Below are 24,165 nucleotides of genomic sequence, written 5' to 3'. Positions count from 1 at the left end.
CCGATATAGGGGTTGATCAAAACATGAGAACCTGGTACCCTGTTTATAAGAGACAACTCATATGGGGGACAAGAACTGCTCCCCGGTGCATGTCTTTCACAAAAGGGTTCAACTGCAGTTGTCTGTGTTGGCGTTCATGTCCAAATCAGAGAAGATACCACGAGATATCTACAAATTGTTCAGAAAATCTGAAATAGATTGTAATGTAGATGAACAGCCAAAATGGCTGAATAGCAGAATGGCTTTAGGAATGTGCAAGATCGTTAGTGCCACTGAAATACAAAATCCCCGATGTCACGAAGTTCACGTTGTAACGTATTTTTTGCTGATATGCGATTTAAGGTGAACACTGCAATACTCAACCTGCTGCAGGTGCCCCGTCTGATCAGTGGCATGGGCAGCATCATGGGGATGTACGTGGGCATGTCCTTCCTGCTGATTTTCAACGTGTTTGACATCATCGCTCGTGCTTTAATTGTCTCCTACAAGCAATTTCAGAGAGTGCAAGAATGCCGTGCAGCCCTTCGAGGTATAACCTGGCACCCGCACAACCTCCTGCCTGGCTATGGCTTCTTAAACTGGCGTGGCTTTGCACCTTACATGAATAAAGCCACTGGACATTACTGAATGAACAACATTTACAGGAAAAAAAGTGAGTTAAGGAGCTAGAGAGTGAAGAGTGGCAAATATTATTGCTTAGTGTAAGCCACACATTAACCAAAGAAGTGCATTTTAGGTCACATTGATTGAGCAAGGCAAGATAACTGTTTATGTATCATTTTTGTCCGTGCACCTTTCACAGTTAAAGAATAAGTACCTATATACAGCAATATCTCTCAACTTCACAGCATACGGAAGCTGTTTGATTGGAGATGTCTTTTTCGTGTCATGTTCAACCTGAAAGCAATAAAGAACATTAGAGAATTGTTGCTCTTGTACAGGTGAATAACCGATCATTTTAGCAGTGTCGCATACGCTCAGCTTACATTTCACGAGTTCATGTGGTTGCACAGAACTGCAGCGATTTTGCTTTCCCAACTATCATGTTGCCATGTGACACGAAATGCAAGATTGTAAAACAACTAAAGAGTCAAGTGGTTGCGCCCTTGAACTCCACTCGACCGCCTCCACTGCTGTGCATGGATCGCATTGCAAAGCGCTCATGTGATGAAACGCAACAATTGAGAGATAAGTATGCACATACTTTCTCTTCCACAACCTTCAGTTCATGTCACACCGCTGTGAGATTAGCACCATCACCTTTCGTAGCCAGATTTGTTGCAGCACGATGTGGCTATCTCGAGCTAGTGTGAATACCGGTTGTAATACTGTAGTTTTGAAGTCACATTTCATGCTGTGAACACTGTAGATTCCACTGCTGGTATGGGCACTATGCTCACACGCACTAGTGCTCCCACTGAACAGTTGCGTGCAAGGTGTTACCATAAACAGGACTGGCCAAAGCAAACAACAGAAACTCCGCTGAAGGTGTCTGTTATGTTAGCCGCCTTATGACAGCTGTTGACGTCACTAACACCGTGCATGTAAAGAAAATGTTTTTGGAATGACAGAACTTGACGGGACAACATTAAGCTATACCTTCAGTGAATGGCACTTACATAATGTGCTAAATAAATTAATCAGTGGAAGCTTGGCAAGTTGAACTATATGCATTTTATATGGAAAAACACTTTGGTACCCAAGTAGGTGCATTTCAAGAAACCATTATTACAATGTGGATGTGGGATATCAACCATAAGCACAACACACTGGTTTTCAAGAAGCAACTATGTATATTTTATAGTCTGAGGAACAAAAATATGGTACAAATGAACAAGACATGCAAAAAAAAAGAAACACACTTGCAGTAATACGTTGCATCCCTAGTAACTTCAGGAGTTACGGACACTACTCAACATAACATAAATGATGTTCTATTTTCATCAACTGATTTTGTGTCAGACCAGGAGGACTTGTCAAGCTGAAACACAAAATGTACACTTTGCTGGAAGTGTCTTCCGGCTGCCACACACACGCCCAGAGCCAAAATATATTATTGTGAGCCTCTTTGGTGCTGTAAAACTACAATGATGAACAGCAACACAACTCACAAGAACATGGCAACATAGGTGCAGCAACAGCTGCACAGCTCAGAGACCGCTCTGCTCACCCATGCACCAACCCGTTCTCTCGAAATAGAAAAGAGACTTCGATAAATGTCTCAGCATCAATAACTCTTCCAAGGCAACATGAAAACACATTGAAGGCTGATGCACACGGTAACACACAGCACTCATTCACTCAGCTTCGAGTACACATGGTCTTGCCTATGTGGCTTGCTCTTCTTCTCCGTTGCACTCTGGCCCTCCAAGTCCTGGAGGAACCTCAACTCCGACAAGTCCTGGAATTGAGGCTCCTCCCCCTCATCAAAACTTACTTCTTCCATTGCTCCACACTCCGCGGGCTCCCAATTAACCACACCATAGTCAGCAAAGTGAGTGAGCCCCCGAATCTCTTTTTCTATGTGATGCAACTTGTCCTCACTTCCAGAATATTTGGTGACCTTCATGTGCAGCTCGTGGATTGCTTCCAAGACGCATTTTTTTGCCTGGCTCACTGGTGCTGAGTGGTCATCACTGGGAGAGTAACTAACGGAGCCAAGCTGCCTCACTGATTCAAAATTGTTTGTGTTGTTGCATTTTAACAAGCTCTGTTGAGTGCCCTTCCCTCTTGCTTCACTGCTTCTAACAGAAGGTAACGCTGAGTTGCTTCTGCTTTGCAGGGTGGTTCCAGGATTGCCAAAAATGATGACACTTCCATTCTGCGCAGTTGAAATCAAGGAAGTGAAGACCAATGGTGCAGTGCCCTGCTGGCCAATGACAAGTGGTGCCAGTGGAAGCTGGCTGCCGCTCTGGAATCCTACACCGGCAAGGTTAACAAGGACATTTTCATTTCCTGCAGGAGCATGGTCGGCAGATTCGTCTACGTCTTGGTCCAAATCGTACGAACAGCTATTGGATGATTCCGACGGCAGCTCCAGCTTGACATTTTTCAAGTATGGTGTATTCAATCCCTCCTTCTGAAGTTGGGGCAATGTTAATCCAAGTTCACGCCTGGCAATATTGTTGAGGTCTCTCCGTGTGATCAGGTGTATCTTCTGAAGCTCCCTCCCAAGAGTTTTCTTCACATTCTTCAGCACAGTTTCAACAGGTATGCCTTGAGCGAGTTGCTGCGCAATGGCTTGTCTCTCCTCTTTGCTTAACCGCAAGTGACCTAGGTCTATGTCGTGCCCGTAATGTTTCTTTTGGTAGACAAGCGAGACAATGCCGGTTTGCATGTCTTGGGTGGTGGACATTGTTGCCATGCAGTGCGCATTAATTTTGCAGCTACCTTGAGACTTGAGCCGCCTATGGCCTTTGCCGCTGGGAATGTAACTGCCAGATCGATGGCAAACATACCACCGTTTGATGCGGCCGCCATACAGCGTTTTCGCGCTGGAGTGTGCGACAAAGCACACTTTCTCTCTTCTCTCTTCATTCTGCTTCCAGCGGAAGAAATCTGAAAAAAGACATAGCGAAACATAATCAATGACCGAAATGTCATGACAATGCACATTGAAGCAGCGTTAGTGCTCTCGTGCCTTAAATACTACAGATGATTTTTTCTGAGAATACGGCTACTGATACAATAAAAGGGCGAGAGGGATGAGTATGACCAGAAGGATTCACTGAAAAGGTCATGTACTAGTGACCACGGGCGTCCGTCGCGGTGGTGCAGCGGTTACGGTGCTCGGCTGCTGACCCGCAGGTCGCGGGTTCGATCCAGGCCGCGGTGGTCGCATTTCGATGGAGGCGAAATGCTAGAGGCCCGTATACTGTGCGATGTCCGCGCACGTTAAAGAACATCGGATGGTCGGAATTTCCTGAGCCCTCCACTACGGCGTCCCCCATTATCATATCGTGGTTTTGGGACGTCCAAGGTATTATTAGTGACCACGGGCGACTAGCTCGTTGTAATGATTGATGCCAGTAAAGCACAATATGCTAGTCACACAAATATCGCAAGATAAAATTACTGGCAATACACAGAAGAGAATGCGTAGTTTCGCAAGTAGCAAGAACCCACTGCTTAACATCACTGAAGCGTAACATCTTCCGGCGCGTTTTTTATGCGCCCCGTTGCTTCCTCCAAAGTATTACCTAGTTAAGAACAGTTTTCACTCGAAATTATCTTACCCTGCAAGGACCGAAACCGTCGCTGTTCGTACTTGTACTCAAATTGGTGCATCTCGATCAGGTGCTTCAGGAGCTGTTCGCGTTGATTGTATCTGACATTATGGCACTGGTCGCACTTGAAGTTGCCCCGAGGCGTTTGTATAGAATGAACTACACTGTTGTGACGAGCCAGACTGCACCTCCTTACATACGCCTTGCCACACGTTTCGCAAGTGTAACGCGGACAGGATGCTTCATTAGGGCTCATGTTTTCCATTGGTTAAAGGGCAGGAACTCGCTGCCAAATAACCAACGCACGTTTCAGCTTGTCTCAGCTCTTTTTCGCTAACTACACACTCATAAATCGCAATAATGCGAAGTTATAGCGAAGTGTGAAAACATCTCGCACGCCATGTTTCTGATACCATAGAGAAAGAAAAAAAAAGTTAAGAGTGGACACTCCCATAGACCCCAGCGGCCCAATCGACCCTAGCGCACCTGGTGGTTGGTGAGAGTAAGTGGCTTGCGCTTCCTGTTTCGGTTTCACTGGCGCGAATTTTGAATTACTGTACGTAACCACGTTTCGCTATGTCGATAGTTACTTATTTCTTCGCCCAAATGGCAAAGCTATTGTTTCTCGTTTTCAATTTACGATTCCCTATTTTGTATAGTTCAATGATTCGTGCAAATTGATGTCGTGACGTAATTTTTTTGATTAAGTTATAATAAAAGAGATGCAGGAAATCATAATTCACTACGGCTTCATTTATCGCGCTCGTGTTTTCTATTAGAACAAGCGCTCAATCTACATATCAATCAAAGACACAGAGTATCCACAATGTTTTTATTACAAGGCAAGGTAGAGGCTGAGCATATAAAAGCACACAATGAGAACAGCACCGCACAGAAATGCAAGGTAGACAACAAATGCCTCTCGGCTTACAAATAAATTGTAACAAATACAGAGAGAACACAGACAACGCACACATCGTTAGAGTTGGCAGAAGCTGGTGAAGTATGACACACTGGGCCGTAAGGATCTCTGGCAAAAAAACAGCGCACTAAGTTGAAGAAGGAAGAAGTGAAATACACATAACAATGAAGTCGCGAGTCGCGACTGCGTTTCACCGAAATAATGCACTGAAAAAAAAAAGAGCGTACAGAAACCACACGACACAATATACCAGAAAAGCCAGGATTTATTCGTGGTCCGAGGCTTCGGGAAACGCACCGTGAAGCATGCGAGGACCAGCGATCGCTCCTCAATATTTCGCACCGAGCTCAGCGCACAGACGCTCGCATCGGTGGCAGACGCAGCACGCGTCGCCTCGGCTTGACGCATACGTTGCACAATGTTCACGTCTAGCTGCCGCATAGAGCCGCAAACTGATTTTTAGCGAACCTCGCCGTCCTTACAACCTTCAGAAAAAGGTTAAAACTGCGCGAATAAGACACCAGGCAAGAAACAGAAACACGCACACACACGAAGAGCAATGTGTGTGTGTGTGTGGGTTTTATGTTACATGGTGTCTTATTTGCACAGTTGTCACCTCTTTCTGAATAAATGACCCAACTAGCCCAACAACAACGTCATTCTACAAGCTTTGCTTGCAAACGTGCCTCACCTGTTGTCTCACACACGAAAACACCGACGCAGCCGACGTGGACGAAACCTTCCCGCTGTCATGCATGGGTTTGTCGCTTTGAGATAGTGTTTATGACAGTACGGCTGAATAAAAATAACCAAGTAAGGTGTGCTGAGTAAATTGTTTTTATGTATAAAGAACCTGTCAACTTTGGGCGCATAATTATTATTTTGTAAAAACAATTCTGTTGGATTGATGACAACTTTTTCTTTTTTCGCGCTTGCGTCCTCTGGCGTTTGGTGAGAGCACTAGTTCGTTACGTAGTCCTGACGTACTTCCTGAGGCCAGATTTCGCGGAGTGTCCTCTCTTAACTTCTTTCTTTCTCTATGCTGATACCGCTGACGCTGCGTGTGTTGATCGCTGTGGCGCTGCGGCGGGCAAGGTAAATTAAAAGAAGCAATGTTTACGTTTATATTCAGCAAAACTATAGATATATTATATAAAATAAAACTTATTTTAAGCGACTAAAGATTTATGAGTATGCGGGCTTTAACATTCGTTAAAACAACTCAGTAACGGTCATTTTTTTTTAAAGATAGCTTTCTGCCGTCGCCGCACGTGGCGCGTCGTGCGCAGGGTTGCCAGGTTGGGCTATAAATAGCCAAATTGGGCTACATTTTTGTGGACTTGGCGGGATTTTTTGTCGTTGGCTATTTGGCTACTTTTGGGCTATTACCTGCCTTCGCTTCAAACGCTTGTTTTTCAGTGCCCTTTCTCCTCTTTAGTGGTGGTTTTGTGCCTCCAGTTCGTTGTGAATCAAGTGTTTACGTACACAGTTATCTTTACTTCACTCTTTCTACTATCCTTTACCTGTGTGTTTGCATTCTTCAGGTATCAGCAGCGTCCACCAGACAATTACGGTAGTCAGTAATAATGAATATATTCCCTGACTTTTAAGGCGAAGCTTCTTTTGCCGGGTTTCGCGATGCTGCTAAGTTGTTCCTTCTCATGGCGAATAAATTTGTGGATTTAAATATAAAGTGTACAAGATAGCACGCAAGAAGTAACTTGGACCCTCGTAACGTTTTTCTGTGCTATGCCTACTATCACCAGATTTTACGCATCACCGTTGATTTTAAAGGTTATAATTTACCGCTTTACTTTAGCTTAGCTTGATGTGGATTCCAACTTATGCTCTGAATGTGATCCGCATCATTTAGCTTTAGTTATTTGCTTTAAACCACGGCCGCTACATAAAAAAAACGTAGTGAAATACCAAATGAGCAATTACTAAAAACATTCGTCTCCTCCATGGGGTTCTCCATTCCTTTGACTACAATCCTCACATTGTGTCGTCACTTCAAAGAAAACAAATTAATAAAGAGCAACAAGAAAACAGAAATTCTAGCAAATAAAGTGACATTTCCTTTCTATTTCTGCTACCTGCACCACACACGCGATCTTGCAAGCAGCAGCACAATTGGAGACATCTATAAACTCTCTGTGTATAAATTATAATAAATAGAAACCTTTTTCTATATTTGCTCTCTTTGGCTATTTTGGGCTATTTTTTATTAATTACGTTTGGCTACTTTTGGGCTATTAACGGGCGGAAATTTGGCGGGTAGCTCTCCGAGTACCTGGCAACCCTGGTCGTGCGCAAGCTAAGCGCATAAACCATAAACACATGCAGTCCATCAGGCGCTGTGGTGGCTTCTGTAGCTAAGCGACTGCCTACGGGCATCGGAAGTAGATAATGTGGGTTGCGATGGCGGTGTGTGATGAAATGGCTCACACGTTTAGTTACTAAGCGTGCGCACAATGCTCGTTGGCGGCGGTATGTCGTCGCCTAAAGTGAGCAAGAAACATGGCAAGCGTCACCACCACCATCGAAGACACCACCATCACGGGCACAGCAGTGTCCTTGCCAGCCTTGAAACGTCTCAGGTAAGTGCTGCAAAAAAGGGAGGCGTATGCGCGCATCAGATGTTTCTCTTTCGCACCGCTTAGCGAAGTTCCTCAAAGTGTTAGACGCTGAAGCAAGTGTAAAACACTCGCTCGTCTAAAGCATCGATCATTTCTCCTTTCCCGGAATGTGACCGAGGTGATTGCACCCTAAGTTTGGGAAAGTGAAGTGGTTTTTTCTTATTTTCATTTCCTAAATACACTAACACAAGGGCCGCTTAATTAACATTGCGGCAAATCATCCGCGGGTTCTGACTCGCTCATTGCGGACCAAAGCTCTGTCTCTGGCGTTGTTAGTTGTCATCTTACGTAACTTACATCGGCATATGCTCTTATAACGCACTGAAGCGGCCTAACTTCTGGTGACAAACGTGGAGCTTCTTCACCCAGAGGCAAACAGAGGTAGGTTCCGAAACGGCTGCTACCCGTTTTTGTCGCACTGACGAAAAAAAACTCGGTCGTTCCTCACGCTTCGCTTGCCACCAAGGCCGGATGCCCACCAGAGTGGTTTCAATACGCGCGCATTCGCGTGCAGGCGAAAATAACAGCAGAGGCACACAAAGCGCTTGGCTATCCGCCAGAAAAACCGCTGCTACTTGGGGCTAATCGCGGGAGGAGATAATTAGGTAGGCAGCGATGGGGCAACCGCAATGCAAGAGCTCCGCACAACGCAGTATTGTGCGTTGCACCTTGACCTGCTGGCCGCCTGCGAGTCGTCCTTATGGTGTCCCAAGAAGCAGAGGTATATGCCTAGAAGCATGCTGGGCTCTTTGCTCGCTACAGTAGCACGCACGATTTTTAGGAAGGGGGGTTTGGGAGCTGACGCACGCGCCGCGCGATAGCGCAGTCGTAATCCGATCACTCCGAAGTCCGCGTCGTGTCGCTGTCGAATTACGTTGTATTCCTAACACCCCTCCTTCACCTTATCACCAAGCGTTGCTTGGCTGATAGGAAGGGTGAAGCGGTGTCTTTGCTGGCAGCGAGCTGTGCATGTGACCCTGGTGTCAAGACGCTGGAATAGAGCCAGTGACCTTGCGTTGTGGTCATATGCAGGGAATCTGTTCGCGCTAGCTTCCTGCTGCGATTTTTTGCATTCGAAGCATGCGCGGTCCGCTGAAAGTGAGCGAGGTGCGTACATTTTCCTCGTTCGTTAGCGGCCTCTCGGCTTACACTCACCGAGGTACATAACAAAAAGCACCGAGATTTATTTCACCGAATCTTGACAGACTTCGAAGGGCACGGAAAATAAATTTGTCTTTGGGAGCCAAAAGCATTTACGTTGTGGGCTACACTGGCACTTCAGTGTATCGACTTTTTATGTTATGAAACGTGCTTTACTGCTGGTGTCAATCATAAGCCAGATACTGAGCGCAACAAAGAAAGAAACATTCTTATACAAGTTTTGGCAGTGTGAGTTATGTAGCTACGCTTTTAGTGTCTGCACATTCACGGGCCATCTAGAGAGGGAAATAGAACAAGCTGTGGAAAGGCGTATGTGGGTGCCTAGGAACCACAATGAATCCTCACCACGTAGCCCAATTTGCAGTTCTGTAAAGAAATAAAGTTGTGGTTACGTAAAGAAGAGGTATTGCCTAGAGAAGCATGAGAAAAACGAAGCTGTTCAAGTTAATGTTGGGAGAATGGCACTTGGAAAAGTGGTAAAAGAGCATCAACCGATAACTTCACAAATGTTTATAACGGATGAAGACAGTGACATTTTCAAAGGCAAGGACATGTAGTGCATTACGATAGTTATTGGTGTTAACTTCAGCAAGAAAAAGTTCCACACTATGGTGCATCTCATTCTGGCATGCAAAGTGGCAGGGATTATTGTATTATCAACTTTGAAGGATGATTATGTTAGTAAAGCAACAGGGAAGAGAGGAGCTCTAGACAGACCATCGACCATGGTTGTTTTAATGGTTACGGCATGCTGCTGAGCATCCGGCCATAGGTTGAGATAACAGCTGTACCTGCCACATTTCAATAGCGGTAAGATACGAAAGAAATTGTGGACCTATTTGGATCTTGTTGAAAAACCCCAGATGGTCAATGCATAGTTTGTATTGTGGTTCCAGCACATAAACACCCAAAAATTAGTTTGGAACCTTTTTGCCATTTTTATAAGCAGGCTGTTCACTTGGTGAGTGGCTGAAATACACTTACATTTGCGGCAGAGTATAAGAAGAGTGGCGTTTTCTTTGAGTTGTATTCACACGACGGACCAAATCGCGATTCGAGCCCGTGGATTGCGCACTACGTTACCCCTTGCCGCAGTTCTCCTTCGGTCCGCATGGAGCGATTCGCGAAGCAGCAGAGGCCCAAATAACAGTTGGGATCCTCGGGGAGGAATGCCGAAATTCTCCCTTCTAGCATGAATTCTCCCTTTTGGTGTGGGTGGATTCGAATCATGTGACTGACTCGTCCGTGATCACATCCATCGTGTGAATACAGCTTTATGTGTACCATGGGGCAACAAATCTGTCTTGTTTTGAGGGAAATCAGCAAAGCTCTGTTATGGCCACTACAAAGGGGTGATGTTTGCACAGTGAGCTTCATGCTGGAGCAATGTTGTGACATCTGATGCACTGGCATGCATACGCTGTCGTACAAATGTCTCCTGGTTGTTGTCATGACGACTCTAATAAACAATAGCAGGCGGGCCCACTTCTGCCAAATGCCACGGGGAAATGTTATGTGATATAGATCAAGCCTAAAGTGTGCAAGTTATCTTAATTGAAATTCCAGACATTGTGCGAGTCCAACTCATGCTATGAATTCTTTCGAGCACTTGCGACACTAGCGACTATAGCACAGAAACAAAAGCATGAACGCAAAAGCACAAACAGATGGATGTGCTGTCAAGTTGCAGGTGACTTTGATGCAGAAGTAGCCAGGGGACAGCCATAAGGTTGTGAGAAGGAAACAAAAGAGGGAAGGTATTGCATTGTATGTTTGGCTGAGAGCGCATTCCGTTAATGCAAAGGCACAAGGTAGCTATGATAGTTGCCGGTGGAGCTGTTGCACAGTCTGCCCAACCGGTATGCCTTTATTTCTGCAATGTTATTCTTCTTTCTGTGTGAATGTTTTCATACTTTTCAGGCCAAAAATGTGCATAATTTTATTGTCGTTGATGCTCATGGAGTATGTTGCTATTTTTAAAGCAGAGGGAGCACAGTGCAACTGTCAGCTAATATATGCATACTTGGGTAATGATAAAGAAAAATATCACTGACTTTGTGAGGGTACAGAGGATGACAAACTCACATTTGTCATTTAATTTGATCTTCTGTCAGTGGTTTTTTTTTATTAATGCGCAAGTTTACATCATTCCATGCTACAGAAGACATGAATACATGATTCTATGCCATTGAAATAGTATATGAGGAGCAAAACATAAGAGAACATGGGCCAGCATGGTTCTGGTTACCTCTAAAAATATTTACTCTCTCTTGAGATGTTTTCACTAATTTGTTTTTTGTTGACATTGGTATTCCACTTGCCTCTTCTTACTTTATTGTGCCATCAGTAATGAGAGGATTCACATTTTAGCACCAAATCCTGGAGAGGGTGAAAAATGACAGGGTGATAGTAACCGGCCCGGATGAAGACCGTCGCCGGAGAACCATCATCGTGGAAAGACGCAAGGGCTCCTTTGGATTTACACTGCAGGTAAGACATTTGCTTTGTCTGCTTCCGGCACTCTGTCTCCTTTGTGGAAAGGGACAACCTGACTCCAGTCCTTATGTAAAGACATCTATTTTTGATGTGTGTGTACTGCTGTACGTTTCTATGCAAGTGTAAATTAGTTATTTACGGACTCTAGATCTGCAGATAGATGGCACAGTACGATTTTGAAGACATTGGCTGAAGAAAATATTGTGCCTGTATTTTGCACTGGCCACTATGTTATTTCTTTCTATATATGGTTTTAAAAAGCACGCAAGGTTATTTAGATATGCCTTTTTATTCATGCTAAAAGACTGGGCATGTAAGCACGGACAGAAGAGAGAAGTCAAGACACCACAGATGCCGACTAACAACAAGGAAAAAACGTGTCATAAGTATTCCTTGCATTCATTGCATATCTCACAGGCTAAAGAAAGTTGGAAGTAGATCCGGCGTTAATGTTGTTTTAACGGCTGCCAATAAGCTAGGTAAGAGATGTGCCTCTGTGCAGAGAAAGAATGAGTGAGTAATAAACAAGATGTGGACTGACATTTGTTTCGTAAGACACACCCACAGATTAACTGATTGCTGTACAGGTGTGGTGTATAAGGTTCCTTTTAGCTGTTGCTGCTTCTGCGTAGGGCAGACGAGCCACTGTGTTAGCCAGAAATTATTGGAACATAACAGATCGCTAACTGGAGGCTCACCATCTAATCTATCTTTACATTGTCTTGAATGTAAATGCACACTGAAATTCGATGAATGCGCAGTTTTGTACAGGCATGGAAATGAAACGTGTTTAATGGTTTAGGTATGGCATATCGATAGCAGTGGTAGCGCATGCATGAGCCCATAGAGTTTCCTAAAATTAACTAGAGGGGACTCTGGCGCTGCGATCGTTCAGCCACCATGAGAATGATGGGTAGTACACGGATTTGCCTAATCTTCGTGCTTACGGCTTCGAACGCATTTGTGGCTTTGTTTATTGCTGTGTTTTGGCGTTCGTTTCGGACAAAAGAATAGACCGTTGTGGACTTCATGACCAGATTTGAATTGGTGAGCCTAAAAAGGTTAAAGTAGTGAAGTGAAACTGCTGATTTTTGCTGAACTTCGTCTTTCGACAAAGTGGATGCTGGCGACGCGGAGCCAAACGGAGCCGAAAGAACAAAGTTTAGACAAATCCGTGTACTACCCATCATTCCCATGCTGGCTGAAGCGCCATGCGTTGCAGCTTCCATAGACACTAGCCCTAGAGTTCCCTCTACAGTAAAAGCTCGTTAATTCGGATTTCTAGGGACCGGAAAAAATGTCCGAATTAACCGAATGTCCGAATTATCGAATGGTCGAAATAAACACAATAAATGCACGAGTTTTTTCAACATACCTTTACTTAACAAAGTAATCGCGGATGCTTGTCTGTTTTCGAGCAGAAATTCGCGCGGACACAATTTTTCTAAGCCCTTCAAGGTGCTCAGCAGCTCGCATGATGTATGCAGTGACCGCAAAAGTTTCACCCGTCATCCACGCTTTTCGGTTGGCACGGTAATCCACGGGAAGATTGTTGATGTTCTGAAAGCAGCGTGGCTTTTGAACCTTTCCGATAACGAGAAGCGGCAAGCGCTCTGTTCCCGTCACGTTGGCGGATAAAAGTACGGTTACTCGTTCCTTGCTTCTTGCCGCCGATTGAAGGATCCCATTTCATCACTCTTCATCACTTCTTGTCGGGAGAGCCCGTTATTCAGAGCACGCAAAATTTCTACTTTGGTGGTGAAGTCCTTGGCCTCGTACTTGGGCCGCTTCGCTGGCGTTGCCATCGGCGGAGAGTGCGGTCGCACGAGAAGTCAGCACAAAAGCACCAGTAACGATCAAGCTAAAGGAGCCGTACCGAAACGTTCCTCGATAAATCGGCGATCAACGATGCAGCGCACCAACGGGAACAAAGCAACAAAACCCACACGCGAAAAAAAGGCGTTCAACCAGTCTCGATCCAAGCCAAGTCGATAATTGATGTCCATGGCGATGCTGCGTTTGAGCTTCACTTTTGTTCCGAATTGTTCTTTTTTCGTTTTCGAGCCTCGCCAGCGGCCCGAAAGTCGCCGAATTATCCGATTTGCGGTCAAATCTGTCCAAAATAACGAGCGCCCAGTCTCATAGAGTGATGCGTATATTTACAGGGACCAGATGACGTGTCCGAATTAACCGATTTTCCGAATTAACGACAGTCGAATTAACGAGCTTTTACTGTAGTAAGTATTGTAGGGAACTCTATGCATGAGCCAACCATTGATTAGCTTGCATAAAGAAGAAATCGGATGGCTTAAAGGCCAACTCCGGCGATTTTCCGAGGTCGATGGATCTCAATGAAATTCGCTGGGTACGTTCCTTTGCACGTTTCCGTCATTTATGCCAAATTACAGGCTTGGGATGTGCGCAGATTGTTTGCAAATTAATTTTAAAGATTGTCTGCAAACGCCCTCCTGGCTTCCCACAATTATTGGCAACATTGCGTCTATGACGTCAGTATTGGGAAGGCGGCGGAAGTGACGCAGCCGAGGGCACCGCTAACTTTCGGCCGCTACAGCGAGCATCTGCTGTGCTGGCCGAGACACTGTCAGTATCAGATGCGGCACTGTCAGTCGCAGACATTACAGCTGATGCGCGGCATGCTGACCTCCCTACTGTGCGCCTGCTCGTCCAGGCTGTCACAGTTTTCATACTCCACGCCGGCGTGACCGGCATGCCTTTACGACTTCCGGTTCGTTCGTAACAACGTCTACGTCATACGTAGACAGTACACTCGGTTGGGTTTCGGTTTCGGTGTTGCGCTTTTTTGCTTATTTAAAATTATTCTCCAATTTGCCGAGTATTTCTGCTATCGGGCTCGTAACAGGAACGTCTCAGGAACATAAAAGCACCATTACTTTGACATGGCCAAAAAATCGCCGGAGTTGGCCTTTAACGGTTATCTCTCATGTAGACCCCTACGCATGCCGCATGCCGAATTAATGGGTATCGCCTAATGCCTGGGTATGCACAGATAAGTTTTCGTATTTTCTTTTCCACCGTTGTGCGCTTTTGCAGTTGTTAGTTGGTGTTTGTGGTGTCTTGACTTCTCTCTTGTGTCCGTGTTTGCACACCCAGTCTCTTACCATGAATATGTACCAACTAGCTCAGCTCTCTGTTATTCTAACCTTTTTATTCCTTCTACATGCCATATTAATTTTACAGTCCTGCCATAGCCACAACATGAGGCTGGCAGTCTGTACCAGGGCTGGGCAGAGGTACTCAGAAATGTATTCCGGAATACAGATATCGAAATACATGTTCAGGAAGCCTGAAATACAGATACTGAGATACATTTGTCTTTGACGTAACGGGATATTTCGGAGATACTTTTGCAAAAAGACGAGAAAAATGTCCAAGAATACAGACATGGAAATACAGATACAGGAATAGATACTGGAATATTGTTTTTCATTGTTTTCGGGGACGCTCATGCTCCACAAAGACATCTATTAAGTGTAGCATAATATTACGAATAATGTTGCAGCACATTGAAACTTGCAAGTCAAGCATATTGCTCGAATCACTAATGAACAGAAGTGATAATAATAAAAAGTGTACATTTATTTTACACACAAGATCTGTTTTGCTGAGAAGTTTCTTAAGTAGGTTGTCTGCATAGGTTCGGCCTCAACACAACACTCTCGAATGAGAGAAGTCTCTCTAATACTGCAGAGGATCTCAAGTTCGGTTATAACGAACGACTAATGCTTTCATGGGGGGGTGGGGTGCCGGAAATTCCTGCGATATCTTTTCTCTGGTCATCTAGGTACCGGAACACTTCCGATCTCACATCAGAGTGCTCTTTCGCTCTCTTGTGCGGGGAACTGTTCGCCGCCGTCCCTGTGTTGCCGACCAGTGGCGCACATTTGCTTGGATTATCACGAAAGTCTTCCTTTGCCCCTTCGAAGCACGTGAGCTCATTTCAAACAAAAAAAAAGTAACAAGATATCCGCGTCTTGCACAGTATCGCGATATAATCGATACATTGTAAAAGTGATTTGCTACTGAGATACAAGTACATTTTTCAAATGTATACCGGTACAGAAATACAAGTACTCAAAAGTATCTCTAAGATACTATCACGATACTCTTGTATTGCGATACCGCCCACCTGTGGTCTGTACACATACATTCATACATACCTACATCAATATCCTTAACCAGGAATGCGAGCTAAGTTTCGCAGTTACACTTGAGCTTTTCCTGACCTGACTAGTTTTCAGCCAACATTTGACAGTGTGTCCAGTTTTGTGGTACCTTTCCTGTGCACACTAGCAATGGTGTCGCATAATAAATGTGCAGTATTGATTGTTGTCACTTGCACTTGTGCCTGGACAGCGATGTTATATCCAATAAAGAAACAGCATGTACTATATCCTGTTGATTTTCAACAGCGGAGCTGTTTAAACCGACTGTTGGTCCATGCAGAGCGAGCAGAAATGATCATCATGAACTGTCACACTCTCTCTTTGTCCTCTTCTTCCTCTTCATCTTCTGCTTCACTCCCAGAACACATGCCCCAATTTGTCCTGCATGGGATGCAATAACTCTGATGGTCGAGAGAACGACTAAAGAGAGGGAGAAAGAGAAAGAGAGAAATTCTTAGCGAAAAATATTTCTTGGGGAGGTGGGATTCGAACCCGCGTACCCACGATTCGAAAACAAGCGTTGTAACCACTCGGCTATCAAGGCATGCTAGCAGAGCATAGCATAGCCTTGTATTGTATAGTTAGCAAGGGGGGGTAGGAAAGTGAAGCGAGGAGGAGGAGGGAAGAGAAAGAAAGATAGAAAGAACGAGAAAGAAATAGAAATGAACAGAGATATGAGAAAAAGAGAGGAAGAAGAAAAAAATGGGGAGGGGCGAAGCATGTAGGGAAGGGTGTTTCAGCTCCACTAACTTGAAACCTGCGAAGGGGCGGCGAAGCATGCAGTGTCCACCGGTGTTTCCCACAGCAAAATCACTGCTAATCGGCAATGTGAGACAGAAGAAAGATTAGACACAAAGACCTGCAGTTCGCTTTTAGTTAACGTCACGCTGTGAATCTTTATTGTTAAACTAGGCACAAGAGAAATCTCCCAACGTCACTGCATTGCAGGTCAAGATCCAGTGCCTGTATATACAGATCCAGTGCTGTGGTCGGTGAACGGTTGTGCAACACGAGCAGTCGGTTTTTTCAAGAAACTCGCTAGCAGATGCTGCCTGCATCGGCGTTGTCTCTCGTGGGCGGGGGTGCGTTCTAATTGCTCGCGAGCTGGTAGTTTAGCATTCATGCAGAAAGAGCGTTTCCATAGTCGGTGTGTGCCGTTCGCTCTCTCTCGCCACACAGCGAGTGCTGAGGCGGTGGCACCCTCTCTTGCACTCAAGCAAATGGGCAAGACACGACCATGCATGCAAGCAAATGGGTCATGACGACGCACGCAGCAACAGCAGACGACGATGCACCGCCGACAAGCTGAGACCCTAAGGTGCTTCTCCGCTAAAAGAGAAACAAAGAAGGCAACCCAGCTCGGCACTTTACAGTCCTTGGATAGCAATGGCACTTACATGGCTGAAAAAGTTAGCGTACCTTGCACTGGTGGCGCAAGGCTAGAGAAACAGCGGAGCTGGTCGGCACCTATCTGGTCCTGGCCTAACAGCTGAGCATCACTAGCGACTACCTGATAACCAACCCCTTTGATTCACGGGCACCTACCGGGACTGAAGTTGAGTGTAGCCTAATGCAGTAGAGTATAAATTAGCCAAACCAGGTTACCACCTAGGAGCGACTTGGTAATGCCTCACAAAAAACTTAAGAACAAGCATCACCATGCAAAACTTAGCAAAACCAAGCATAACCTCACAAAGGCCAGGACCAGCTAGGTGCCAATCAGCTTTGCTGTTTCTCTAGCCTTGCTCCACTAGTGCAAGCTATGCTAATTTTTTTTTACCCCTAAACACAGATTGGGACAATGTTCCTAATGAGTTCAATCTCATTGCACCAAAATTCACTGCATACTGTTAGTCGCTATTCTCATTTTAATTAAATTTTTGCTCAAAACTGTGTTACACTAAGCAGTGCACTAAAAGATGCCTTTCTGCAGCATTGAGCACTTCGTAATTTTTTTCCTTCTTTTTAGTTTCAAGGAGGTTTAAATTATCACGCGACATTAAAGTAGTTAGAATTCTTGTCTTGAAAACTGGCAGTGTGTAAGGTTCCTGTGAAACAAGTCAAAACTGTACTACTGTGTGACAATGACACATATTTCAACAATTTGTGAGTGTTTGATTGCTCAGCCCTGACATAGCAAGAGAGTGAGCCGGCATGCATTTTGTTCACTTATGTGGCCATTCTTTTAGTGTGGTTATTACTGAGTGACATGGCCAATGTTACCTGGTGCAGACGTACGGCATCCACCACAAGCGGGACGGAGAAATTGAACTCATCACATACGTAGACTATGTCGAGTATGATGGGCCAGCTTTCCGTGCAGGGATGCGTCCAGGTGAGTTCCCATTTGCACCTTGGTGTTGGCTAATTAAGTTTTCAGGACTGTTTGGGCATCACGATTGTTAATGCCCTAATTTGAAAGTGTGATGACACATCTGTTAGTCAAGTACACTTTTGTAACATACTCTGCACTTCCCTCAGTATGTGGGGAACCATAAAACCATAACCCCTGCCCCCCCCCCTGCTCACCACTTCCCCTCCCTTTGTATTAGCTATGACTGTGCAGTGTAACGACGCTATTGAGATTATACGCAGTATTTGAATTTTATTCAGTGGTTGGACTTTCCTAAAGCTATTGAAATGAAAGAAGGGAATCTTGAGGGCTCGTTTCTTTATTTGATACAACCTTAGGGAAAACCAAGAGATAATGAAGCCAAGGAAGGTATAGGGGAGGTTAATTGAAGTAATTACGATATATAGATGTGAAGAAAGTAAAGTGGACGAAACAACTTGCCGCCAGGAGGGACCGAACGTGCAACCTTCGGATTACGTGCCCGGCGCTCTTACTGATCGAACTATAGTGGCGGTCCCCCCGTCCACTTTATGGGGTATTTATGTGCATGCAAACCTGGGATTGTCACATCTGTATATCATAATTACTTCAATACACTTAAAACTGTAAAATTAATGTCCCTTTACCTTTCTTTGGCTTCATTATCTGTTTGTTTTCACTAACGCTATTTATATGTTCAGTTATATAATGACTTTGCAGTCTCAAATGAAAGGAAATCTCACACTTTCACTCTAAAGCGAGGTAAAGGTGACATTAAAAAAAAATTAAGAACATGATCTTTTTCATACTGAGCACAACAAAACACATGCTCTGCTGAGTACAGCAAGCTGTAGTACACCTTAAATATTTGCACCAGCTGAAACATTTAAGCACTGGCCATGCTAGCTCAGCACATAAGGTGTTACACTGCAAAGCTTGGTGTGTGGGTTTGCTTCCCAGCCACAGTGGCTGCATTTTCATAGGGGTTACATGCAAAGAACACCTGTGTGCTTAGATTTAGGTGCACATTAACCCCGGATGGACGAAATTATCTGGAGCCCCTTACTACGGCGTATCTCATAATCACATCGTGGTTTTGGTGTGAGAAATCAGAGCAATTACTATTATTATTTAGCATTTAAGCCTAGGCCATCTATAGGGGTATCGAATGTCCATGCAAATTGAAGGGGAGACGCTGTTGCCATGGCCTGTATTAGCCATCTGCAGATGCTGAATGCTGATCATTCTTGGTGTGCCTCAAGGTATTTAAGTAGATTTCTGCCTCAAGTTAAGCAATGTGTGGCAGGAATAGCTTCTTTATTCCACACATAATAGACAACAAGCACCTCACTGATCCTACCTCTACCCTGCTTTTGTAGCCTTACCTATCGATCACCACCTTGCCTGTCAGTAATGTGTGGCGCTTCAATGTAATGCTGGATGGCGTGTGTATGCAGGAGACGTGATCCTTTCAATAAATGGGCATGACATGGAGCACGTGGATCACAAGAGCCTTGTGCGCTTCATCCAAGGCTGCGCCTCTACCATGCGCATGGTAGTGCTGTTTGAAGACTGCGTGCACAAGGTGGAACTGCACATCCGGTACCTTCGCCTGCAAGTACGTTTACTTTGGTGAATCTCCATAAAGTTCTGTGTTATCAGCTATGAATTCTTCATAGTGGATGGGAATGGTTAGAGTAAGATAGGGCCATGTGCGGTAGACCTTTATTGAAATGTCAGTTATATTCACTGGTTTTTGCGCAGTTGGAAACCCTATTATGAGGTATCTCGGTTTTACGAGCTGCCACCACAGATTTTGCGCACGAGGGCAGTGAGTTGCAACCCACGAATGACTGTCTAGTTCATGGTCATTTTGTTTACTCTTATGTTGTTGCTGTTACCTTGTGGTACTCAGGCATTTACTTTTCATGTGTGTTTTTTTATGCTACACCTGTATCGGACAGCCTTCTGAAGTGGATCAATGGCTGTCATTCTGGTTTTGATCATGAGGTCATTCAGTGAATGCTAACCAGTGATTGACCTTTTGTGTATAAATCGCACGAAAATTCTTGTTCACCAACGTTTATGAACTTCTTAAAGGGACTGACAACTGGCCAGAACGCGTGATTAAATCCTGGTGAAAATGTTAAGACCATGAATTATAGTGACAGATTCAAGCATCCTTTTTGCGCTTTGAATAGGATTTACATTTTCAAGTCGCATTTAAAGTATCAAAAAACCGGTATGTAGTGCAGCCTAGTCGAAGAGCCTGAAGCTGGTTACGGAGCCATTCAATTTGCTGTACGTTGTCTAATGCTCTCATGCGCAGCGTAATTAGTGCTCAAAATTAGCGCACATATATTATTATTCATCTCCATTCTATTCTGTGTTGCTTACGTGGTAAAAGGTTGCATGCTGAGCAGTGGCGCCACCTTCACGGAAACATGTTGAGCTGCGGCGCATGCACACGTAGTGCACGCATGCGTAGCAAACTGCCGTGTGCTAACACGAACCACTCTCACACTTGCATCCCACTGTTTGCAGTAAGTGTTGTGTGCATAGGACGCCATAATCGCCGCAGGTAGAAAATACTGATTATAAATGCTTCATGGCGTTTTCTGCGTTACGATTCCATGATTAGACACTCTGGCCTGTAAGCTTTCCGTTGCACAAAAGAAAACAGCTACCATAAAATTTGGTGTTTGGTCCCTTTATGTGACTTCATGGTGTCGACATTGGTCCAGAGCTGGCCACTGCATTATTTCCTATATGAATCTTCTAAGTTCTTTTGAAACGAATCTATATGCTACATTTGTCAATATATGCCATAATTACTCGAATCTAGGCCGACCCCGATTCTAAGCCGACCCCCTAAAGTCCGAAGCCCGAAAAAAAAAAAACTTACCTCGAATGTAGGCCGGGTAAAATTCACAAAGAGAAAACATTTATTGTGCAGCACAGCATCACAGTCGTGCGCTGCTTTTCATAGCCTGCAGAGCGCACCTTCACTTCCTTGGCCCGTTTTTCAGAGACTGTGTACGCCACCGGCATATCAAAATACACCGGCGTTTGGTCCGCGTTGCCGATTTGGCCTAGCAGATACTCTCGCTTCTCTCTTCCGAAGCATGAAACGCTGGAACTCCAGCAACTTCTCTTTATAGTCAGCCGGTAACTTTTGGGTGATTGAGGTGCGACGACGGAGGCCGAAGCCAAAGCGCGTCATGAATTTCTGCAGCCAGCCTCGGCTGGCTTTGAAGTCTGCCGCCGAAACACCTTGCTCCCTTGAAAGCGCGCTCGCCGTCGCCTGGAGCACTTCCGTTGTCACTGGAAGGGCAGCTGCTCGCTGCGTCCGAACGAAGTCGGCCAATGCCGTCTCCATTTCAGGGTGACGGCCTTTCCGTGGACCGGTAAAAGCCATCCTCATTGCGGCGCACGCGAAGAGCTTCTCCCGTTGGCCCCTCCAGCGACGAACATTCTTTTCGTCCACTCCGCAGTCCCGCCCAGTTTGAACGTTGGAGGACGACTCCGCGGCTAGCACAGCTTTCCTTTTATACGCCGCACTAGAATGACTACGCTCGTTTGGCGCCATTGAGCTACGCCACACACAGCCCACTGGAAGCGAGACTCGAACTGACGAACGGCTCGCCTCAACACTCGCCACAAAGATAAAAATGGCGGCCTCGCGTGCGTACTTAAGCCAGGTGTTGGCTCGGCTACTAACGGCTACAATACTGTCTAGGTGGCGCTAGTTTTGCAACACTTTTCTCGATGAAAAATGGCGCGTTTTTTAAAATCCTTGAATCTAAGCCGAGCCCCCCACTTTGGCACATCGTTTTTTCGAAAAAACCATCGGCTTAGATTCGAATAAATACGGTCCAGTCTTGATATGATGAAGTCATACTTGTATGAAGTCAGACTTCATGTCATGAATTTTGCTAAGTCGAGGCAACGTTCCTGGGTTTCAACAGTAAAAATTACTTTGCGGATTCCTAGGATAGTCCTGCATCCAATTACCGTATATTGCCGCGTATAAGTCGACTCCGAATATAAGACGAACCCCCCAACTTTTGATCCCGAAATCCGGAAAAAAACTGCAAATGAATTATTTTGAAAAATTGGCCACATTGACAAAGAAAAAATTTATTGCCGGCAAATTACAAGTTTAAGCCTTCATGTGGCAGTCGTGATCGCGCACTTCACGAAAGCTTCGCGCACCATGCTGTCTGGCAGCCCATACCAAGCGTCGGACACCCACTGTGCCACAGTGCTCAAAGGAGCCCGCCTCACATGCCCCGTCGGCGTCTGGGGCTTGTCGTCCTGGTCCATCCAGTCTTTGTAGAGTGACGCCACCCGATCCTTAAATGGCTTATTCAGTGCCACGTCGAGCGGCTGGAGCACAGGAGTCAAGCCACCCGGGATGATTGCCAACTGGCAATCCGCGTTAGCCACGGCTCTCTTCACACGTTCCGTGATGTGACCCCGGAACGAGTCAAGCACAAGCATGCTCTTGGGCCTGAGAAGACCGCCTGGGCGCCGGAGCCAGACGAGGCGGAACCATTCAAGCACCGTCTCCTCGGTGAAAAACCCCTTCTCGTTGACGCGAACGATGACTTTTGGGGGGAATTTCTCCTTGGGCATCGTCTTCCGCTTAAAGACGATAAAAGGTGGCAGTTTGTGGCCGTCGGCGGTGCAACACAGCATCACCGTAAAACGGTTGTGCTCGTTGCCCGTCGTCATCAGGCGCACTTGCCGCTCACCTTTAGCCGACACGGTCCGTTTGCTCGGCATATCGAACCAGACAGGTGTCTGATCGGCGTTGCCGATCTGGCCGAGCGTGAAGGCGTGTTGCGCCTTCCGTTCACTCACGAAGTTCAAAAAGGCTTCTTTTTTTTCTTCAAACTCCTCGGGTGGCTTCTGACAGACAGTCGTGCGCCGCCTTAGGCTCAGCCCGTTCCTACTCATAAAATTTGTCACCCACTTCTTAGAAATCTTAAATTCACTGCGGGCGATCTCCAGACCGCTCGCAACACTACGCGCCTTCACCTGAATGTCCTCGTAGGACACACTCAGGCCTTTGTCCCGCTGTTCGCTGACCCATTTTTCGACAGCCTCTTCGATGGCAGGGTACTTCCCTTCCTTCGGTCCCCGGAACGATTTACGCGATCCAGCGCACGCGAAAAGTTTATCTCTTTGTTGGCGCCAGCATCGCACACATTTTTCCGAGACGCCGAATTCACGTTCCGCTGACAGGTTGCTCGACGATTCGGCGTGAAGAATCACTTTTCGCTTGAATGCGGCATTATAGCTGCGCCGATGAGCAGGTGCCATTTCGGTGCGCGGATCTGTCGACGAGGGCGAAAACCACCGAAAGAGGAGCAGAGAGCTTGCTAAGCCTGAGCAGATCGAATCAACGTGCAGGGGCGCAGGCCCACAATGCACTCCGACGCAGGTCACGAGCCGATCCAAAGCCCATGCCGAAGCCGAAGCTCTCCGTCCGGCCTCCGAGATTCGCACGTGCAAGATCGGATCTCTGGAGGCTGCATTCGCCGTGTTGATTCACCGTACCGTAACAGAGCATTTAGTACCGTACGTAGAAAATGGGTAAAATATATTTCTTCTAATTGGTTTTGCTATAATATGAATATAAAAAAGGCGTAAAGTAATAGTAATAACCTTGATAAACGCTGGTCGCCTTACGTTTGTTTTTTTTACCCCCCCCCCTTTTTCATGTAGGAATCCGCATATAAGCCTACCCCCCTAAACTTGGCGCTCTGATTTTTAAAAAAAAAGTCGACTTATATGCGGCAATATACGGTAGTTAGCTACCGAAGCATGGCAGCCGAAGAAGAGGAGAATGGAGTTGCATGACTGGCTTGCTATGAGAGCCAAGATGAAACTCAAAGTGCGCGAAAAATTCCAGCTGTCTCGCACGCCTGTACGATAGTGCACAGTGGCAGTACTAAGGAGCATTTCAAAACAATGACGAGGTACTACATGGTGGCAGAGGGAATAACACATCCAAGTACTATCTCTTACGCGTGTGTTTGCATTTGTACAGTGATCTGCTTGTTAGCAAAACCCTACACCACTTAATTGGAATGTACAGTGCTCGTCAAATGAAACCCGAACACCGGCAAGCCTTCGCAGTGGTATAGTGCACGCTGTCCAGTTATCACCATGGACA

At 45.6% G+C, this 24,165-nt stretch overlaps 4 protein-coding genes across 4 annotated transcripts in view; 2 read left to right on the top strand and 2 right to left on the bottom strand.

Annotated features, from left to right (window-relative positions):
- LOC119386377 (degenerin-like protein unc-105) overlaps window positions 1-627 on the top strand; it is a 37,964-nt gene extending 37,337 nt beyond the window's left edge. The window contains exon 11 of the mRNA XM_049414326.1: window positions 343-627. Within this exon, the coding sequence (XP_049270283.1) occupies window positions 343-627 (285 nt within the window). The remainder of the gene's footprint in view (window positions 1-342) is intronic.
- LOC119386375 (zeta-sarcoglycan-like) overlaps window positions 1-24,165 on the bottom strand; it is a gene marked incomplete at its 5' end in the record, with an annotated part of 259,967 nt that overhangs the window by 126,681 nt on the left and 109,121 nt on the right. The gene's annotated exons all lie outside the window — the stretch shown is intronic.
- Window positions 790-4,654, bottom strand: LOC119388375 (uncharacterized). Its single transcript, XM_037656080.2, has 2 exons — window positions 4,236-4,654; window positions 790-3,558 (listed from the first exon to the last, which is right to left on the bottom strand). Exons 1-2 carry the CDS (start codon window positions 4,489-4,491, stop codon window positions 2,294-2,296), a joined length of 1,521 nt encoding a protein of 506 aa, XP_037512008.1. The 5' UTR covers window positions 4,492-4,654; the 3' UTR covers window positions 790-2,293.
- Window positions 7,488-24,165, top strand: part of LOC119388373 (uncharacterized) — a 37,187-nt gene continuing 20,509 nt past the window's right edge. The window contains exons 1-4 of the mRNA XM_037656075.2: window positions 7,488-7,748; window positions 11,319-11,438; window positions 17,882-17,984; window positions 19,439-19,599. Coding sequence (XP_037512003.1) covers window positions 7,623-7,748; window positions 11,319-11,438; window positions 17,882-17,984; window positions 19,439-19,599 — 510 coding nt within the window. The 5' untranslated portion in view covers window positions 7,488-7,622. The remainder of the gene's footprint in view (window positions 7,749-11,318; window positions 11,439-17,881; window positions 17,985-19,438; window positions 19,600-24,165) is intronic.

Source organism: Rhipicephalus sanguineus, chromosome 3 (assembly GCF_013339695.2).
Source record: "Rhipicephalus sanguineus isolate Rsan-2018 chromosome 3, BIME_Rsan_1.4, whole genome shotgun sequence".
Lineage (NCBI taxonomy): Eukaryota > Metazoa > Arthropoda > Arachnida > Ixodida > Ixodidae > Rhipicephalus > Rhipicephalus sanguineus.
The sequence above is the reverse complement of the archived record's forward strand: the minus strand, read 5'-3'. Positions and strand labels throughout refer to the sequence as shown.